This window comes from Ictidomys tridecemlineatus, chromosome 2, assembly GCF_052094955.1.
Source record: "Ictidomys tridecemlineatus isolate mIctTri1 chromosome 2, mIctTri1.hap1, whole genome shotgun sequence".
NCBI classification, from domain to species: domain Eukaryota; kingdom Metazoa; phylum Chordata; class Mammalia; order Rodentia; family Sciuridae; genus Ictidomys; species Ictidomys tridecemlineatus.
In genome coordinates this window covers 2,678,067-2,698,494 of record NC_135478.1, presented here as the reverse complement: position 1 = coordinate 2,698,494, position 20,428 = coordinate 2,678,067, and the positions used below count along the sequence as shown (strand labels likewise).

Here is a 20,428-nt window from a genome sequence, read left to right as displayed (position 1 = left end):
GCTAAACTGAAGCAAGCTGTGTATTCAGTTGTGTATATAAACCTCTGCTGTCTGGCAATAAGGCGGCTCCTACTACCTCGGGTACCCGCTACTTTTGAGTTCCCGTTGGGTTCTGGCAATAAAGTAGTTCCTGTTTTGAACCTACAAGTGGCTCGTGACCTCCCAGTTATCTGTGCCCAGCCAGACTGCAGCAAAGGTGGATGGTGACAGGGATGAGGCCTTTCACTTTCCCAGAGCCTCAGGATGGCCACAGTTAGGCTGAGGAGCCCGAGTGTTACTCCTGGGGAGCTACTTCCTTGGTTTTCGATCCTCAGGTGGCGGAGGGCCCTTCCCCCACAGTGCCCAGGTGGTGTCTAAAAGGAAATCGAGGCATGAAGGGCGGAGACCAGGCAGAGATTACACAGGAGAGTTTATTTGTCAGAGCTGACAAATAAAGGCCATCCCTCTAAGAGGAGAGAGGCCCCAAGATGTTCGGGGTTCAGCTTTTGTGAGGTTGGGCTTTGGAGCTGGAGCTGTGGCGCTGTGGGACAGGCTGGGGACCTCAGAGCTGGGCGGTGGGAATAGCATGGGATTGGCTTAGGTGGATGGCACCTGGGGCTTTCCAAAGCCAAGGGGTCATGTCCTTCTGCAATTGGCTTAGGGTTATGGTACATGGGGTAGGTCACTAATGGGGGGGTTGAGTAGAAGGAAGTACAGGAGAGGGAAACTTATAAGGCGGCTGCTCAGGAGCTAAGGCAAGACCCTGTATTCCTCGCTTTTTTGTTTGTTATTGGGCCCCTTAAGGGACAGGGACGTAAACCAATCTTTTTCCTGCTGGGAAGGGGTGGCATCTGGACGCTTGTCAGGGGCAGGGGGTGTCATTGAGGCAGTGGTGAGGGTCAGGAGGTGATGGTGACCCCGCACGCCCATGTTGGTGAGGGGTTGGGAGTCCTGTGACAGCAGCTGGTCCACGGTTTGGTTCGAGATTTTTTGAATCTGATCTTGAACAAATCTAACGACGCAAGGGCGAGCATTAGCAGAAGGCCTATGACAAGGAGAGGGGTCAGGAAAGGAAGTGCCCCTGGAGAGCGGGGTGCTTAGCTGCCATCCCCTGAGAGAGGAGAGCTGTTGTCTCCAACGTCCCAGGGCCGGTTGGAGTCGCTGTATCCTGTCTTTGGCTGTATCAGATAGGTTTGCAGAAAAACAGCTTCCTGCTGTAGGTAAGACACCGGCTGCCTTTCTCTGCTGTGAGTAGGTCCAGCCCATGGCGGTCTTGGAGGACCACAGAGGCTAAGGAGTCCAGTTGATTCTGGAGGGTTAGTGTGGACTGGCTACCTGTTGAATGTCCCCTACCAGCCGATTGGAGAGTGATGGCAACAGGCAAGGGGCGGTTATTCCTGCCCTGACCCCAGGGCGGCCACTGGAGAAACAAACCACGTAGTTTGTGAGTAGGGACTTCCCAGGAGCTGTTCAGGCCCAGAAGACCTGCTGCTAAGCGAGGGCAGCCCAAATGTCTCGCCAGGAGGTGTGAGGCCTGAGAAGCTGTCCCCATAACAAGGTTGGAGAGGACAAGGCCCTGACTTGGGGATATAAATCCTTCACATCCCCAGAGTTATCAGGAATATAAACACAACAGCTAACTTTTCATGTCACAGATGTCCGTCCTCTCAAGATGCTGTTAAGGTACTTAATGTCATCTGATCTTGTAAAACCTTTCTATGGGTGGGACCTCTGTGTCTGGTAGCGAACCCTTTATTTCTGAACTTGGGGCTAGATAATCATGTTGGCCGTTTTTAAATATTTGTTTTTTAGGTGTAGTTGGACACCATGCCTTTACTCTGTTTCTGTGGTGCTGAGGATCCGACCAGGGCCCCTCGCATGTACTGGGTGAGGGCTCTACCACTGAGCCCACAACCCCAGCCCCCACGTCAGCAATATCAGTTCTACCTGGGAAGGAGGTTAGGAAGATGTGTAGGCCGTAAGCGGACTGAAAACTTCTGACTTGGCAGTTTCACTTGGTAGTTATTAGGCATTCCTTCCGAAGAATCTCTCTTTTGCAGCCTCCCGTCTTACCTATTTGAGGGGGCTATCACAAATGTATATCCAAAGTGACACTTAACGACTATTATTTTTAAATGCTCAGGGACGGCTGTTTGGGTTTAACTGATTTGCTACGTGTTTAGGACGAAGCAGGTCAAGCTGACTGTTTCTATCTGCTGTTGAAAGTCACCGAGTTCCCGTGGGAGTCATTCTTGGGGAACTGGAGAGCAGCTGCTTAGCTCTGCTCGTGCCATTTGCGCTAGGATGGGTCCAGGTCTTGTTGACCACGTGGCTTCCCTTGAAAGCATCAGGGATGTCTCCCTTCTCCAGTGACTGTCCTCTTCATAGCAAGTGCACTGAGTGGCTTCCTGTTCTCCAGTGGCCTCCTGAATCGCCCCAGAGGGGTTCCCTGTTCCCTGGATTCAGACTGACTCAGAGGGCAAGAGCCAAAGAAAATATTGGTTCTCTTGGTCCTTTTAGTTTCACTTTAATTTTTAAGTCTTGATCTTAAACATCCAGCAAGTCAGTCTCATCATCTTAAATTAAGAGTACTGGGCTGGAACTTCAATGTCTATAAGCTTACAGTCATTGACACTTTTATTAATTGGCCTCTGTAGGTGACGGCTTATTATCAGGTTGTGTGTTCTTGAAGGAATACCTCTGCAAAACATTAACAGGCGGGCTGGGGATGTGGCTCAAGCGGTAGCGCGCTCGCCTGGCATGCGTGCGGCCCAGGTTCGATCCTCAGCACCACATACCAACAAAGATGTTGTGTCCGCCGAGAACTAAGAAAAATAAATAAATGTTAAAATTCTCTCTCTCTCTCTCTCTCTCTCTCTCTCTCTCTCTCTCTCTCTGTGCCCCCCTCTCTCTCACTCTCTCTTTAAAAAAAAAAAAAAAAAGAAAAAAATGACTGGCTGGTAGTTAGTAAAGTACCATACAATTTACTTTTTGGTTTAGTCTGAGTTCAGGTAAAAGACACTTTTACTTTGTGTGTGTGGGGGGGCTCAGCATTTCAATGGAAGTCCTGAAGTAGGTCAGGGAGGAGCTGGGAAACTGCTGTCCCTAACCCTGCTCCCACACTCACCTGTGTTCCTCAGGTAGGAGGGTGTTGGGTAGGATCACATGAAAAGTTGGATCCTACAATTGGGTTGGATAAGGTTGGATATTGGAATTCCTTAATGCATCCTGAAGGTGCCGCCGTCTGGCTGGGCACAAATCACCCAGCCCCGCCACAAAGCACTTGTATGTTCAAACAGGAAACTTGAAACTTGCCTGAACTCCACCAGCACTCCAGGGACACTCCCGGGGACTCCCTGGGCTCTTCCCCAACTCCGCACCTACCCCACTGGACCCGGAGAACTCCAGGGAACTCCAAAGTGGCCGGCGCCCCCCCCACCAGGCAGCAGGGACCACCCTATTCCCGGAGCCTCACTATTCTGGAGCCACCCTATTGCCGGACAGCAGGGTCCATATACAACTGAATACACAGCTTAACCTAACTGTCATCATCTCACCTCTCAACCACTCTCTTCTGGCAGAATGCCACGTGTCATCCCGACTGGGCTGTGGCCCTCAACACCCTAGCCTCCTTTTGATTCAGGAGGGGTCACTAAGGGAGAAGGGATGTGTACCCAAGCGACTCCCTGGACCCCGCTTCTTCCTGAAAGGGAAGTGGGGGGAGCGGGCTGGGTAGAGGGGGCTGTGCGACAGACAGCGAGAGTGAGTAGCAGGTGGACCAAAGTAGGTGCAGGAGTCAAGTAGGGAGAGGAGTCGGAGCAGAAGGTGGAGAGCTGTAGGACGGGGTTTGTCAGCTGGTAGAAGTCTGGGTTTCAGAGGGTCCTGAGGGTGAGAAGAGAGGGTTAAGGGCCAGCAGAGGGGCTGGGGTGGTGGCCCAGTGGTGGAGCGCTTGCCTCCAATGTGTGAAGCACTGGGTTCAATTCTTAGCTCCGCATATAAATAAATGAATAAAAAAATAAAGGTCCGTCAACACTAAAAAATATTAAAAAAAAAAAAAAAAGAGCAGAACCTGGGTCCGAGAACAGGAGGAGCAGAGGGATGGTTTGGAAGGAAGGAAAGAGAAGGCCTGAGGGTGGGGATGGCTTCGCATTTTCCCAGATGCTCACAATGGTTGAAAGATCCCTTACAACACTGGGATCGAGGGTGCCGAAGTGGACATTCAGGGTCCGAAGGATACTGAGCCGAGATCTAATTGCACAAGCCGATAAGTTTTGGGGGGCTTAGGTCTGGGGTGGAGAGACACCCTAGGTTAGCCAGGGGACTATGGGAGGGAGCGGACAAGGAGCCACCCATGGTGAGATGCAGGGGGTGAGTTCCGAGTGGGGTGTCCCTCAGTTTCTAGTATCTCCCAGTCGGGAGGACAGTTATGCTCAGGGGGTCACCACCACTGCAGATAAGCGTAGGGACAGAGGCCTAGTACCACAAAAGCAAAAAACCACCACCACACACTGTTATTGTCTCATAGGAACCACCCAGACTCCTGGGTCTCTCTGAGGTTGCTGTCAACCACACAGAACTTGGGTCTGATCCACCTGCGGAGCTCCTTCTGATTTCTCCGAGATCTGTTTCCCATGGCTGTTTTGAGGGTAAGTTGTCAAGCAGCAATTGCTAACTAATACATCGCTTGGAGGATTTTCCCTTGTTGCCATCTCATTCCTGTGACCCCACTTCGCGGTGTCTACAGAATACCCCACTGAGGGGACTAGGAGGTCAAGTGGACCTGGTCTTGGCTCCGTCGATTCCCACCTCACTAGTCCCGTTCCAGCTTCCCCGTTGCCTCTCTGCTGGAGATGCTCCTCTGCCACATGCCACTGGTCACTCATCTTCTTCATGGCGCTGATTCCTTTAGCCTATCTAAGACCAGCTCTCAATCTGGAGGCAGTGGCACACATCTGCGATTGCAGTGGCTCCGGATGCTGAGGCAGGTGGGTTTTAAGTTCAAAGCCAGGCTCAGTAACTGAGCAAGGCCCTAGCAATTTAGCAAAACCCTGTTTCGAAACTTAACAAAAAGGGTTGGGGGTGTGGCTCAGGGTTTAAGCCCCTGGGTTCAATGCCTGTTACAAAAAAAAAAAAAAAAGAGCTGCTGGGATTACAGGTGTGGCCACCTTGCCCGTCTCATTTCTGGAGTATTTTTAAGGCAAACCTTAAATGTCATTTCACCCATAAACACTTTGAATGCATCTCTGGCAAATACCTTTTTTTAACCTTTATTTTTTTGTTTATTTTAATATTTATTTTTAGGTTAGACATAATACCTGTATTTTGTTTTTATGTGGTACTGAGGATTGAACCCAAGGCCTCACATGTGCTAGGTGAGTGCGCTATTGCTGAGCCACAACCTCAGCCCCAATTACCTATTTTTTTAAATACCTTTTTAGTTGTAGATGGACACACCATATCTTTATTTTTATGTGTTACTGAGGATTGAACCCAGTGCCTTACACATGTGAGGCAAGTGCTTTACCACTGAGCTACAGCCCCAGCCCAACAGATATCTTTTTATATTTTATATATATATATATACACACACACCACACACACACATTTATACAATATTTATTTACTTGTAGATGAAAACACAGTATCTTTATTTTTGCGTGGTGCTGAGGCTCGAACTCAGTGTCTCACACATGGAAGGCAAGCACTTTACCACTGAGCCCAGTCCCCAAATACCTGTTTTTAATACAATTATCATGCCATTATTCCTCCTAAACAACTTAAATCCTTCATGTCATCTAAAAGCCAGACATATTTAAACTTCCGTGATGGTCTCAAAAACGGTGGCCATGCCAGTAATCCCAGTGGCTCAGGAGGCAGAGACAGGAGGATGGCAAGTTCAAAGCCAGCCTCAGCAAAAGCGAGGCGCCAAGCAACTGGGTGAGGCTCTTGTCTCTAAGTAAACACAGATAATAGGGCTGGGGAGTGGCTGGGTGAGAAGTGCCTTCCCTCAAACAAAATGTCCTTTTGGGGGGTTGCTCAGTCATACAGTGTGTGCTTAAACTGCCCAAGACCCCGGGCTCCTTCCCCAGCAAGCCCCCCAAAGCCTTTCCTGCGCCGACCCCTTTACTCATGTTGCAAGCTGCTCCAGGGCTCCCTATAGCCTTTTCCCATCCCCACTTTGTGCCTTTCCTCTCCACCTCCCTCAAAACCAAGGCAGCAGCCCTCTGGCGCTCCCGGCGCGTAGGGAAGCGGCCTTCTCTCGCCCGCTGGCCGGGTGCCTACGCTGGAGACCCCCCCGCCACTGATCCGCACCCCGGGCCCCTCTTCCGGGGCCGGCGCCACTGGAGCCCACTTCCTAGGGAGGCAACCGCTCTCCGCGCCTCGGGTGACAGCGCTCCCTCTCCAGCCACGCGGTCTTCTTGGGGGACAGTTCGCGGAGGGCGGCTTGAGCCGTCACCCCGGGCGTCTCCTTTGCAGCCCGCACAGCGCAGCACATGCCCCCACGAGCTTGTCTCCCCGGTGCCCTCCGCCCGGGAGGGCCCACAGGCCACAGCCGAGGTCCCCCCGCGCGTCTCCAGCCCGGGAAGGCCGAGGGGCTCTGCATGTCCTCCCGTTGAACTGGACTTTGTTGCGTAAGCGCTGGGTGCCAGGGGAGGTTCTTGAGTAGGGCAAGGGACAAAGCCAGCGCATCCTCGGCGGGGTCAGGCGGCGGGTAGCTCTGGCAGCCCTTCGGGAACGCCGCGGGAAGCGCTCCGTCGCCCGGCAACGGATTCCGGAAGAACCACCGAGACGTGGTCCCAGAGTGCAGAGCGGCCGCCCCGGGCCAGCGAGGTGCGGAGAGCGAGAGAGTTGCGCCGGGCCGATTGTCACGTGGGCGGCCGCTCGAGGGAGGGACTTCCGGCAGCGCGGTATTTTCTTTCCGGTTGTTCGCTCCTGCCGGCTCCTCCCCGACTGGGCCCTGCGCCCCCCGCCCCGCGCGGCCCCCCGCCGCCGGGCCTGCTGCCACCATGAAGAAGTTCTTCCAGGAGATCAAGGCCGACATCAAGTTCAAGAGCGCGGGGCCCGGTCAGAAACTCACAGACTCCGCGGGGTGCGTGACGGTTGCAGGGCGCTAAAGCCAGGCGGGAACGGGACGGGTGGTGAGGAGTCTGAGCTCAGAGGCCGGGAGGCTGACAGGGAGAGGCCCGGCCGGCCGAACGGCGAGATTCCGGCAGCAGCGGGGGGACGGGGGCGTGCCAGGAGGGGCGGAGCGTGGGAGAAGCGAGAGGGGGCCAGGGGCGGGACAAAGGCGGAGCTCGGGGAGGGGACTTGGGGGCGGGCGGGGCACGAGGGCGGAGCGTGGAAGCTGGATGGGGCCTGGGGCGGGGAAAGGGGCGGAGCGCGGTGGACGGGGGCGGGGCAGGAGGGGCGGAGACAGATCAAGAAGGATCTGGGAGGGGCAAGGGGTGCAGCATGGGGCCAGCTGCGGATGGTTCAAGAGGGGGGCGGAGCAGGGGGGCAGCTGGGGGTGGCACAGGAGGGGCGGAGCATGGGGGCAGCTGGGGGTGGCACAGGAGGGGCGGAGCATGGGGGCAGCTGGGGGTGGCACAGGAGGGGCGGAGCATGGGGGCAGCTGGGGGTGGCACAGGAGGGGCGGAGCATGGGAGGGGTTGGGGGAATGTGGGTGAAATTTGGGAGCCCGGGGCTGGAGTGAGATCTGGGGGCGGGGCAAGAGGCCAATGGGTACTGGCCGGTGGAGGATGAGGGAGTCTGGGAATGCAGTTGCTGGAGGAAGATCAGAGACCTAGAGGAATAAAGGAGAGGCTTGGGAAATATCTGGAATGACCTGAGATTTGGGGCTGAACCTGGAGGAGCAAGTACTGCAGGGATCCTGGAGTGTCAGTGAGGCTGAGCCTCCTTGGGAAGAGGGCTCCTGGGTTCTGGCCCTGCAGTGCTGGGAAAGGGGAGTGAGTACTAGGAAGAGTCTGGAAGGCCAGCCAGCCTGAGGCTGATGTCTGGGGTGTAACCTGAGTGGCTGTGAGGGGCCAAAGGAGGTCTGGGAGGTGGGAGCCTTTTTGCCAGGAGATGGAGGCCTGGTGGGAGAAGTGTCTGTCCACTGGAGGCTCCTGGGGAGGCATGGGTGGGAATGGAGCAGGTGTGGCATCAGGCGTTCCTGTCTGAGACTGAGGGCGGGTGGGGGTGAGGAGATGGGGCCTGGAAGGCTAGGGCTGCTGCAGGAGGCAGCGATGAGCTCAGCCACAGAATGTGGGGGATAGTGGAAGGAATCCTGGAGGGGTAGAAGGTAGGGGAGGAGCCCAGAGGCAGGCAAGAAGGGGCAGGGGAGGCACCAAGGTGTCCTGCATGAGGATTGGGTGTCCTGGGATCTCAGGGGTACAGTGCTGATTTGGAGAAGGCAGGCCATGAGTGCCAGGTGGCCAACACCTTGGGTTCCTGCGCCCAGGCAGGGAGGAGGGTGGTAAACCTGGAGATGGTGAACAAGTGATGGGGCTGTGTGATGGGAGGGACATGGGGGCTTGGGGCTACCTCAGTCTAGGGGTTTAGGAGGAACCAGGAGGATTCAGGGTGGTCAGGGAGAGAGCTTGTGTAGGTCCACGTGTCTGTGACATGTGGCCTGCTGGAGCGGGACTTCAGAGCAGCATCCAGGCTGTTGGAGGCTTGGGCAAAGGTAGGGCCTCCTTCCAGGGGGACAGTCAGCACAGAAGCCACAAGAAGGAGGTGGCGCTGAGGCCCCTGGGGAGAGAGAAGTAGCTGGTGGGCAGTGAGGCAGCTGTCAGGTGGTCCAGGAAAGCCCCTCTGAGAAGGTGGCATGTGAGCTGAGAATGGGACTCTGCAGGACCAGTATGTGGCTCTCGCCCCTCAACAGCACCCCTGCAGACCTGGCTTTATCCCGCCCCCAGGTGGAGTGTTCTGGACAAAGGTACAAAAGTGCAAAGACTCCTCAGTGCGACACACTGGGCTGCCTGTGGAGGACCAGAGGGGAGCCCCGAGTGGAGGGAAGTGAAGGTGGCACTTGAGTTTGTCACGCGAGCCTGAGGGTGTTGGTGCAGGGGAATGGCGAGCCAGGCTTGGGATCAGGGGGTCCCTCTGGTTGCCCAGTTAGAGTCCCTGCAGGCTGGCAGTGCTGTGGAAATGCTGTTCCATGGAAAGGTCTAGACAGTGGATCATGCCGGGCAGGTTTGCGGGAGCCATCTGTTTTTCATCTCAAGACCCTCAGCTGTGGGGACAATGGAGAGAGGTGGGGTGGGCAGGAGGCAGGCCCCCAGGTGTCAGGACAGGATGGCTGCTGAGTGTCTGATGGAGCAGAGGAGTGAGAGTCCAATACTACGCCAGGCCCCTAGAAGGTTCTGTGGACCTAGAGCACAGATGATGGGAACCGCTGGGGTCGGATGAGGGTCCCAGGGGAAGGCGAGACGGTTGTATCAGTGCAGGCCCCAGAGGAGTCGCTGCCAGCACCCTCTATGCTAAGTAGTCATGGAGCCACCCATTGCCCATCCGGGGTGTGGAGTAGTGACACCAGGGTGACAGGGATCAGGCCTTGTGGTCAGCCCTGGCAGGGATAGCTTGCCCATGCTCCTGTGAGCCCAGGAGGGTTTGTGAGGAGGGGCCAGAAGCACTCCTGGAGAGCCTGCGGGGAGCACACGGGCAGGGCCAGCCAAATCCAGCAGGGCAGGCCCTCCGCAGTCCTGTGCTGAGGGACAGAGGGAGGGAGGGAGGCAAGGTCGTGACCCATGGGCCTCTTCAGTGCTTGGGAACGTCAGGGTGACTTCTGCAGGGTAGGCTGCTGTGGGTCCATTTCACAGATGTGGATGTTGAGGCCCAGGCACCACTTGCCCAAAGGGGCAGAGCTCCAAGTAGAGCTGCCTCTCCTGCCTTCAGAGGCTCCTCCACTGTATCAGGACTGTCAGGGCCCTGGGAGGCCTGGGAGGGTGAAAGGCAATCCTGTGTAGATGGGCACATGTCTGTCTGAGGGGTCAGGAGGCAGGAACGAGGCTGGGCAGGTGCTCTTCCTGCTTCCCCGGGTCAGCCTCCCTGGCCACCCTGGGAGGCCATTTACTCCTCTATCTCTGCCCAGGGAGAAGGCCCCCAGAGAAAAGCCCCAGCAGCCAGCCCTCAGGCAGCCCCGCCAGGGACCCACTGACGAGGCACAGATGGCAGCAGCAGCTGCCCTGGCCCGGCTGGAACAGAAGCAGCCCAGGGCCCGGGGCCCCACGTCACAGGACTCTATTCGGAACCAGGGTGAGTGGTGGTCATCCTGGGCTGAGGTGGGGGACCTAGCACTTGGCTCTGGGTGTTTTAAAGTCAAGAGGGATGTGCCAGGTGGGAGGGTGGCACTGGCCTGGTGTCAGGGGCGCGGGTGACAGAGGTGCTCCTCGAGGAAGGAGGGCAGCTGAGCTATGCAGAAGTGGGGGTGGGAGTGGGGGTGCACAAAGACCAAGCCCAGCAAGAGGACTAGGGCCTGACCCAGAGCGTCAGGCGGGCGGGCGCTTGCCGGGCTGGCAGGCCTAGTGCGGGTGGGGCCCGGGGCCAGGCCTGGGGCAGGGCGACGCCTGTCCCATTTTCCTCTCTTCCTGTCTTGTTTTCTTCCTCCAGTGAGAAAGGAACTTCGCGCCGAGGCGATCGTCAGTGGTGGTCCTGAGCTTCCAGGGACCAAGGAGGTAAGGCTTTTGCTGTGGAACTGCCCCCAAGGCGGGCGGCGGGGACCCCTGGGAGGGCTGTGGCAGAGCTTGAGCCAGGAGGACTTGCTGCCAGGGGCATAAAAGAGGTGTTGTGTCCACTCCGTGCTGCCCCGAACCACAGAGGCAGGTGGGTGTGGATGTCTGGGGCCTCGGGGCTCAGCACCCCGAGGGTGCCAAGAGTGCTCCTGAGGTTCCCAGAGGTGACGGCTGCTGTCCTTGGCCAGGAGGGGCAGGACTGGAACCTCTGTGTGCCTTCAGAAGCCACAGTCTGGCACAGCCCTCCTGTGTCCCGGGGCCTGGAGGGCTCCATGGAGGAGGGATCCTTTGGGAGTCTCGGCAGAGCTTGGCCAGGAAGTGGTGATTTTAGAATGGAAGAGACCCTAGACGTGGCCTAGAATGTGAGGTGCTGAGCCCCCCGACTCCAACCCAGCCCCACACACTTGCTCCCGGTAGCTGGGGGTGGCTGCAGGCGCAGGAAGCCTGCGAAGTGCAGCAGCTGCTCCCGGCTGGCCTTGCTCTATGTCGGTGCCCTGGGAACTGGGGGACGGCGCATGGGCCAGGGAACCTGGGAGGAAGGGCTGGCCCTCAGCTGACAAGTGGAAGGGACGGTGGGGGCCAGGAGCGCCAGGCTCTACGGGCCATGCTCGCCGGCACTGTCCTGGGGCCGCCTCTGTCCACAGTCTTTGCTCAGCGCTCTCACCCCCCAGGTACCTGAGCCCAAAGAGGAAGGCTCGACGCACCTCGCGGTGCCTGGCGTGTACTTCACCTGCCCACTCACGGGGGCCACTCTGAGGAGGGACCAGCGGGACACCCACATCAGAGAAGCTATTCTGTCGGTGAGTGCAGTCCCCTGTGTGTCCTCATCCCAGGGCGGCAGCCAGTTCCACGTGGGCCTCGCCCTGCCTTCGTGCCTGTGATGCCTTCCCCAGAGAGGGCAGCACCCAAGGACGCCATCGGAGCAGAGCAGAGGGCGCCGCCACCCCTCAGGCCCCCCTCCTGGCGGCTGCTGGAGGTAGCTGAGGTCCTTTTCTGAGATGCCCTGAGGCGTCTGTCCGTCTCTCCTCCTCCACATTCTGCTCCACGTAAAGGGCCGCAGGCGGCCTGGCACGCTTAGCTTAGACACTCAGAGGCAGTCTGCGTGAGGAACTGCTTTGGTATATTTTTTTCCTTGTAGCTCTTTTTTTTAGTTGTAGATGGACGCGGTGCTTTTATTTTTATAATTTTTTACTGTAATTTGTTACACGTGACAGCAGAATACGTTACAGTTCCTAGTACACGTACAGGGCACAGTTTTCATGTCTTTGTTATACACACAGCATATTCACACCGTTCCTGTGTTCATGCCTCTACTGAGAGAAATGATGTCCTCCACTGTCTTTTTATCTCCATGCCCCCTCCTCCCTGAGGACACAGTACTTTTATTTATTTTTACATGTGCTGAGGCTCACACCCAGTGCCTCACGTAGGCTAGACAAGTGCTCTACCACAGAGCCCCAGCCACAGCCCCTTGTGGCTCTTTATGTGGAAGAAAAGTGCAGGAGGAACACAGACGTTACCTAAATACCCTTTACCCAGCTGTTTGGGTAGCTTTTTGTTGCAGTAACCAAACCGTTTGATAAGAACAACTTAGAATGGAGAAAGTTTAGTTGCGGTCATGGCTTCAGAGGTCTCAGTCCATAGATGGCCGACTCGGGTACTCTGGCCTGAGGTGAGGCAAGGCATCATGGTGCTGGTGTGCAGAGGAAAGCTGCTCCGCTCCTGGCAGGGTCCGGAAGCAGAGAGAGAGGGGAAGGGACCCCAGGACAGATGGACTCTGCTGGGCCTCTCAGTGACCACTCCTCTGGCCACACTCCTGACTACATGTCAGGCCATTCAAACCAGGATGGACTGGCTGGTCCCAGCTCCCACCGTCCACTCATTTCACCTCTGAACCTTCCTGCATTAGCACTGGAGCTTGGAGGGACACCTCACCTCACACCAGGACACTCAGGGTGAGTTTTCCAGCTGTTAAACCAGTCACTGCAAACCTGGTGGCTTAGACAAGCTGCGTGTCTGTCCTGGCTGTTCTTTTGTATTTGTACCCTCCACACTGTGACCCTAGGCTTCCCTGGGCGGATTCAAGTGCCGCAGTGGGGGTCCCTCCTGAGACTCCAGGGAGATTCTGGTCCCACCTCCTCTATTCTCAGGAGGAGCCCACAGCTCCCGCCCCTGCCTCCTCCTGAGCCAGCGGGGCCAGGCCAGGATGTTTTCCAAGCTGCCAGCTCTGCTTCTCTCCCTATTCTGGCCCCTCTGGTTACCTGGACCTTCCTGGATGATCCAGCACACCCTCGTTCCCTCGTGGTCACAGGGATTAGGATGCAGGCGTCTTTGTGTACATGGGGGGGGCATTAATCTGCTACCCCCCATCTGCCAGGTGTGAATGAGATTTGTGCTCCCCTTTCTTCACCTGCCCTCATCTTTTCCTGAGCTGTCTGTGGGAAAGTTCTACATGCCCTTTTTTTTTTTTTAGTGCTGGGAGTTGAACCCAGGGGCGCTTAACCACTGAGCCACATCCCATCCCTTTTTATTTTATTTTAATTTTTTTTATACTTAGAAAGATCTTCTTTTAAAGCAGTGACAAATATGTGCAAAAGTAAGTGTCCAGGGGCTCAAAATTCAAACCCCACACTTCATAGCAAGAGCTCATTGTGTAAGCACTAAAACACTGCCTGATAGTTCAACATTCAAGCTAGAAGTGAAATTTTAAGAAACATAAGCAGTGTCTTATCCACTTTCACAAGATGCTTTCTACATGGGACATCAGGGCACTGGAAATAATGATCCTCTTGTGTTGGATGTAAGTTCTTGAGCTCGTCTTTGGTTAAGAAAAGCCAGGTCTCCCAAGCTGGAAGTCCCTGGGAGCTGCAGTTCCAGTGGGAGGGCCTGAGACGTTTATTAGAACCAGGCAGGAAACGAGCATTTCCTTCAAGTGCTCGGCAGGAGGACTCTGCCTGAGAACGCAAGAGTGGCAGGTTTGCCAGCCTTCCTCCAATGATTTTAAGTAACATACTTCAGAGCTGATAAGAAATTTGGAGAGGCGTCTCCCAGTTCCCATGTTAGGGGCCATCCTAATCCCTCCTAGCAGCCAATCATCCCTCTCCAGGTTGTTTTTAAAAACACCTGCGGGAGCCCACCGGGGGGTTTTGTTATTGTGATGGTTCTTTCAAGGGGACAGGGGCTTGAAGGTAAACCAGGGGGCCCCACAGGAGAGTCTGGAGCCCTATCGTCTGCACTGGCCATCTACAGGTCAGGTCCGGCACTGAGGCACCTTTACCAGGAAGCAGCAGCTTGAACCCTGTCGCCGTTTCAACCTTTCCCAAAGCTCTTTCTAGTCGAAATCATCTTGTCTGAACGATGCAGAATGGCTTGAGTTAGAGCTGGACATTTGACCACGACCCTGACCGTGCCTAGAGGCGCCCCCTCGGCCACCTGGGGCCATTGACCCAGCAGGGTGTTCAGGAAGAGGTGCCTATGAGCCTGGGCGGAAAAGGCGCAGAACCCCAAACCTCATGCTCTGAGGCTCCTCTTCACCTCCAAAGGCGGCCTTGCTGCCCTGGAGAATGAACCGGGCCATCCCGCATCCCACAGAAACCTCACTCGTCACAAAGTGTCCTTTGTGGTTCTGACAGCCCTACCTCGTCTGGTCCCCAAATCACTCGCATCTAAACTGTTTCCCCAGCCAGGAACCTGGCGAGGCTGCCCCACCACCGCCAAGTTCGCCTACTCCGCTAGATTAGAGGAGGGGCCTTCCTCCACCGCCTTCACGGTGCTGACGGCGGGCAACACGGGCCCCAAAGTTTCTCTGCTCCCCCAGAATGTGGCCGGAGGGCCGAGTGGAAACTTGGAAGGGACAGGGAAGCTGGTACTTGGCAACCAAATGGCGGCGGCAGCGAGCACCCTGGCGGGGCTCTGGGAGTCGGACCTCTCCCCTGCGCTGGGCCCGCTCCACGTGGAGAGCGGTCGTGGGGGGGGGGCACGCATGGCAGACCCGGGTTAGAGGTGTGCACCTCAAGCAGGGTCCAGCCGGGTCGCTTGGATCCCACAGCGACTCTGCCTCTGAGTTCGGAGCCTCAAAGTCTCGCTCTGACACCCTTTTTATTTTTTATTTAGAGACAGGGTCTGGCTGAGTTGCTTAGGGTCTCACTAAGTTGCTGAGGCTGGCTTTGAACTCCTGATCCTGCTGTCAGCCTCCCAGCTACTCTGTGCCACCTGCATGCTTTTTTTTTTAAAAATTAATTATTTGTTCTTTTTAGTTAAACATGACAGTAGAGTCGGGCATGATGGCACATGCCTGTAGTCCCAGCTGCTTGGGAGGCTGAGGCTGGAGGATCACGAGTTCAAAGCCAGCCTCAGCAACCTCAAGACCCTAAGCAACTCAATGAGACCTGTCACTAAATAGAATACAAAATAGGGTTGGGGATGCGGCTAAGTGGTCGAGGGCCCTGAGTTCAATCCCCAAGTTCAGTCCCCGGTACCAAAGCGCAAAAAAACAAAAACAAAATGACAGTAGAGTCCATTCTGACCTTATCATGGAATCATGGAAGGCGTCCTGTTCCAGTAAGGAGCCCAGCACTTCTGGTCCCCTCACACTGCTCTGCCCAGTGTCACACACGGGCTCTTCCCGGACTTATTCAGCAGCTTGTGTCAGGCGATTCTGGTTTTGGCTATGAAAACAGGCAGTGAGGGGCCTTGGCCATAGTCACAGGGTGGAGCTTGGGACAGAGGCCACTGCACTGTCCTCTGGGGACTCTTCTAGGGGCATCCCGCTCAGGCTCCCTCCAGTGGTGAGGGAGAGCCCCGTCCCTCACCAGGCTTCCTGGTCTTTGTTCAAATTGTAGCCAAAGCGACACCACGGGGTAGACTTCCCCTGAGCCTCCCTCATTTAGGGTGAGGCTGGCTGTCCTCTGGGAAGGGTGGCTCTTGGTTTGTAGCACTGTGTATCAGTGAAACTAGACTTCGGCTAGGACGTGGGTGGGTTGCAAATATTTTCCCTCAATTGTTTATGTTTTGACTAGACTTAAGTCACTGCCCGGGAGAGATTTTGATCACTGTAACTGAAGGTGTCGCCTTACTTTATGGCTTCTAGTTTGGGGCCATACTTAGGAAGCCATTCTTAGCCCCCTCCTAAAATAATAATCCTGTGGTTTTTCTAGCATTTTTCTGTTTGCTTCTCCTTGTCTTGCCTGGGTGGTGTGCCGCACTGTTGGAAGCTCTCACGCAGCTGGAGTCCACCTGCGGGGAGCCGTGAGCGTGAGGCGGTTTTCCTGGAGAGCTGCCGATTTCCCGACCCCGTGTCGCGAGAGCACTGCTCGCGCATGTGAGGTTTGCCACAGAGAGTCTGGGTTCCTTCCTGACGCCTCTCTGCCACCTCTGGCAGACCTGCTTTCTCTGTCCCCCACTCCCTGGCAATGAAACTAGCAGGTGGGCTGGGTCCCAATCAGGCTGGCGGGGAACTGGCTCATTTGGGAGCCGACGTCTGTGTGCTTCTGATGCAGCTGCCCAGGGCCCCCATGTAGCTAGGGAGGGTGCTGGGAGGACAAGGCCCAAACCCACCTTCCAGGAGCTTTAGGCAAGCTGGTGGGCTCTTGCTGGGCTGCTGTCCACCCTTCTGTCCTCTGCACGTCCCAGTTCACCAGGACTTGCTGGCTGCAGGGTAGCGTGTGTGTGGCTTGTTCCGTGGTCGTGCACAGGGAGAGCACATGCTTTTCTGGTCTTGTAGGTAGGCCCTGTCCAGGTTTGGGGCACTCCTGTGCATCCTCTCTGTTACCCGACACCTGTGTGCCCCTGGGTGAAGATTCCAGTTCTCCGTCTGCGGGGGTGAGGACCAGCAGGGCTGGGCGTCGTGTGTCAGGATCGCAGGGCCCACTGCTGGAGTTTCCCATGCCAGGGCGAGAGGTAGAGATCTGTCACTTTAGGCCACACTGACCACCAAGGTCACAGAGAGGGCAGCTGTTTCTCTCCTGCTTTGGTGGCCATTGCCCTGTGCCTGAGGCAGGACTGACCGCTGGGGTCTTTCTCCTCGACTCTGTGCCGCGTGTGTAGTTGGATGGCGGATGCCCTGCTCTGCCCCAAGAGAGCCAGTGGCACCACTCTGGCCACTCCTCTGGGCGGCTGTGCAGTGTCGTACCAGGAGTGGCTCTCAGCACGCCATGTCCCCTGCAGCACTTCTCCACAGACCCTGTAGCCGCCTCCATCATGAAGATCCACACGTTCAACAGAGACCGGGACAGGGTGAAGCTGGGCGTGGACACCATCGCCAAGTGAGTGCAGTCAGCCACCCAAGCCGCTCCCAGTGGAGCTCTGGGGACTCGGTGGGGCCAGGAAGGAGCAGAGACTGGGAGGGAGGCCAGGCCACCTGAGGCCTCAGGGAAGGGGTCGGGCCTTGGTTTACCTGTCTGCAACAGAAGGGTCGAGGGAATTGGGGGTTCACCACCCTGGTTTCCCTTGGGGTTATCTGAGGAGTGTATAAGGAGAATGGGGACCAGCTCACTCCAGCAGCTGGTCAGGCAGATTGGGTGGATCCAGAAGTGCCCATGAGTACAGCTGCCAGGGCACCGCCCACAGAGCCCCCAACCCTGCCATGCCTTTGTGCAGGGGTTGGTTATCGTCTCTGTCTATTGTCTGATCTCTGTGGTTAATCTGTGTCCTTGGCAGATAGGACTGAGAGGCCAGGCATAGTGACAGCCCCTCTGGTTGGTTGTGAGGGTGCCTGTGATTCCAACCCCAAGGTGCAGCGCCGGGTCCCACTGGGCCCTTCTTTCTTCTTGCTGCTGCTGATGCTGCTTGTGACTCTTAGCTGTTGTCCCCTGGTGCTGGCAGTGTCAAGGAGCCAGGGACCCTGTGTCCCATTCCCTCATCCTCTTCCCAGGTACCTGGACAACATCCACCTGCATCCTGAAGAGGAGAAGTACCGGAAGATCAAACTGCAGAATAAGGTGTTCCAGGTGAGGGCCGCAGTTCAGCCCGCACAGCCGGCCCCAGCCATGGTGGGATGGCCGGCATGGCGGGGGGTGGGGGGCATCTTTGAAGTGGCCAGCAGAAGGTGGTAGTAAGGTGACCAAAGTCACATGCCGTGGATGGGCTTGGTGGGCGGCTCCCTGCTTGGAATAGTCTGACCCTTATACTGGGAAGGCACACGTGACGTTCTTCTGCAGCAGCAGCGGGTCTGGTGACACCCCGGCCTGTGTTCTGAGCAGAAGCTGTGTCCTCCGCTGCTCTGGGGATTCCCCAGCAGTCCTTGGAGTCTGCCTCCTGTCCCTGGTGGTTGGCCTTTAGGGGAACTGTGTCCTCCAGGAGGTGTTGGGGGAGCTCCAAGGTTCTCCTTAGGAAAGCGAGTTTGTGCTTAGCTCTGCCACAGCTTCAGGGTTTGGTCGCCATCAGGGGTCACTGGGCTTGTGGCTGAGGAGGCCCTGTGTGACCTCTGCTGCACTCCTAGGAGCGCATTAACTGCCTGGAAGGGACCCACGAGTTTTTTGAGGCCATTGGGTTCCAGAGGATGCTACTGCCTGTCCCGGATCAGGGTGAGGCTAGAGGAAGGGCCTGGGCTGAGCCTCAGGTGGGGGTGAGGGGTTTGGTGGGAGGGCCCGGCTTGGGTGGCCCTGCTGCAGTGTCATCTGTGTGGGGGTGGCACAGAGGACCCGGAGGAGTTCTACGTGCTGAGTGAGGCCGCGCTGGCGCAGCCCCAGAGCCTGGAGCGGCATAAGGAGCAGCTGCTGGGTGCAGAGCCCGTGCGGGCCAAACTGGACCGGCAGCGCCGTGTCTTCCGGCCCTCACCCCTGGCTTCCCAGTTTGACCTTCCTGGGGACTTCTTCAACCTCACGGCAGAGGAGATCAAGCGGGAGCAGAGGCTCAGGTGGGCAGGCACACCTGGGGCCCCAGGCAGGTTGGGTTTGGGGCCCAGGCAGCTGCCTGAGCCCTACTCTCCGGGTGTGGCTTGCAGGGCTGATGCTGTGGAGCGGTTGAGCGTGCTGCGGACCAAGGCCATGCGGGAGAGGGAGGAGCAGAGGGAGCTGCGCAAGTACACCTACACGCTGCTGCGCATCCGCCTCCCTGACGGCTGCCTCCTGCAGGGTGGGCCCTGGGGCCAGGGCAGGGCTCGCTCTTGCTCCTGGGCCTTCAGCTCTTGTAGGGCCAAGCCCTGAGTTGCGCTCTGCCCAGCTCCTCTCAGACTGAGTTGCTGGTGGTTGGGCTTAAGGGCACAGGAGGGGGCACAGGAGAGGGCCAGCCTAGTGGCTGGATCTGACTGTCCTGCTTCTCAGGGACCTTCTACGCCCGGGAGCGGCTGTCATCACTGTACGAGTTCGTCAGGGAGGCCTTGCAGAATGACTGGCTGCCTTTTGAGCTGCTGGCCTCGGGAGGGCAGAAGCTGCCAGAGGAAGAGAACCTGGCCTTGAACGAGTGTGGGCTGGTGAGCGAGGGGCCAATGCTGGTGATGCAGTTAGGACCCCCAGGGGTTCACAAGGAGGACCAGGAGACATCCTGGGAAGCTGATTGCTGTGTCGCAATCACTTTGTCACCAAACCCTCCCTGTGGTCTGTGGTGCTCACAGGGCAGGACTTGGGATAGCTCCAGGCCTGGTTCCTGGGTTAGAATCCCACTTCCCTCTGGTGCTGTGACCTTGACCTTGCTGTTATCTTGAAGGGTTCCTAATTTCTTGCTGCCTCTTGAAATGGGCCTGGTGGGTCCTCTGAGGAGCAGAACTAAGGTGGAATGAAGGGGGGGGTGGGTTAACTAAGGTGGAATGAAGGGGGGGGTGGATTTCCCAGAGAGGATGCCCGTGGGGCAGGTGCAGGTCTGCTGCCGGGAAGGGAGGTGAGGGCCTGGGTGGGAACCTGGGGTTCTGCCCGGTTCTGATGGCTTTAGCCAGGCGGGGGCATCTCCTGGCCAACTCGCCCATCAGGGGACGATCTGGATCCCACTGTCCCCCCACAGGTGCCCTCAGCCCTCCTGACCTTCTCCTGGGATGCCGCTGTGCTAGAGGACATCAAGGCTGCGGGGGCTGAGCCAAGCTCCTCCATCCTGAAACCCGAGCTCCTGGCGGCCATAGAGAAGCTCTCCTGAAATAAAGGCAGGGTTGGCCTCAGCCCACGGGTCTGTCTCATGCTCTCCCTGCCTCCCGTCCCAATCCAGGGCCACCCAGCCTCCTCTGGAAACACTGGGCCTGGCCCCCAGCCCTACGCGGCTGGCTGGAGGAGCTGTTCCCGCCTTGGTGGCAGCACCTCTAACCACCATTTTGCAGAGACCCTGGGGCGGGCAGACGTGTCTCCCTGGGCAGAGCTTGAGCACAGGTTCCACGTGCTGTGTACAGGGGTGGCCCCATCTGGCACTAAGCTGGTGACAGTGGCAGGAGAGATGCTAGCCTAACAGCACAGTTGACATGTAATTTCTAAATTATGAACCTAAATAAATAAAATATTTGAAAATAGTTTCCTGGTGGTGAACATGAACCACTGGACTTAGGGCAAGGGTCACCTCTGCTGAGCTGCCCACTACAGAGGGCTCAGCTGGCTCATGCTCTCGGGGCTGCTGGCTGTCCAGCCAGGGGTCCCCACGTGCCAAAGGCCAAGCTTTCATGTCCGATTGTCCCTAACTGCTCACAGAACCTCAGTGAGCAAGCTTTATTTAGGGGGCCCTGTGCCAAGTACCTGAGGCCCAGGGCCCCTTTGGGATCCCCTAGCCCTGGGGGGGGGGGTTGTGTTCAATCAGCTTGTTGCTATAACAGAACATCCAAGACT

At 56.9% G+C, this 20,428-nt stretch overlaps 1 protein-coding gene across 1 annotated transcript; it reads left to right on the top strand.

Moving 5' to 3' along the window:
• The first annotated feature begins 6,862 nt into the window (after positions 1-6,862).
• On the top strand, positions 6,863-20,118 carry Ubxn6 (UBX domain protein 6). Its single transcript, XM_005332047.4, has 11 exons — positions 6,863-7,069; positions 10,052-10,215; positions 10,570-10,634; positions 11,363-11,491; positions 16,857-16,954; positions 17,563-17,638; positions 18,130-18,214; positions 18,327-18,546; positions 18,634-18,764; positions 18,953-19,101; positions 19,626-20,118. The coding sequence occupies exons 1-11, from the start codon at positions 6,987-6,989 to the stop codon at positions 19,752-19,754; spliced, it is 1,329 nt and encodes a 442-aa protein (XP_005332104.1). The 5' UTR covers positions 6,863-6,986; the 3' UTR covers positions 19,755-20,118.
• The last annotated feature ends 310 nt before the right edge of the window (positions 20,119-20,428 follow it).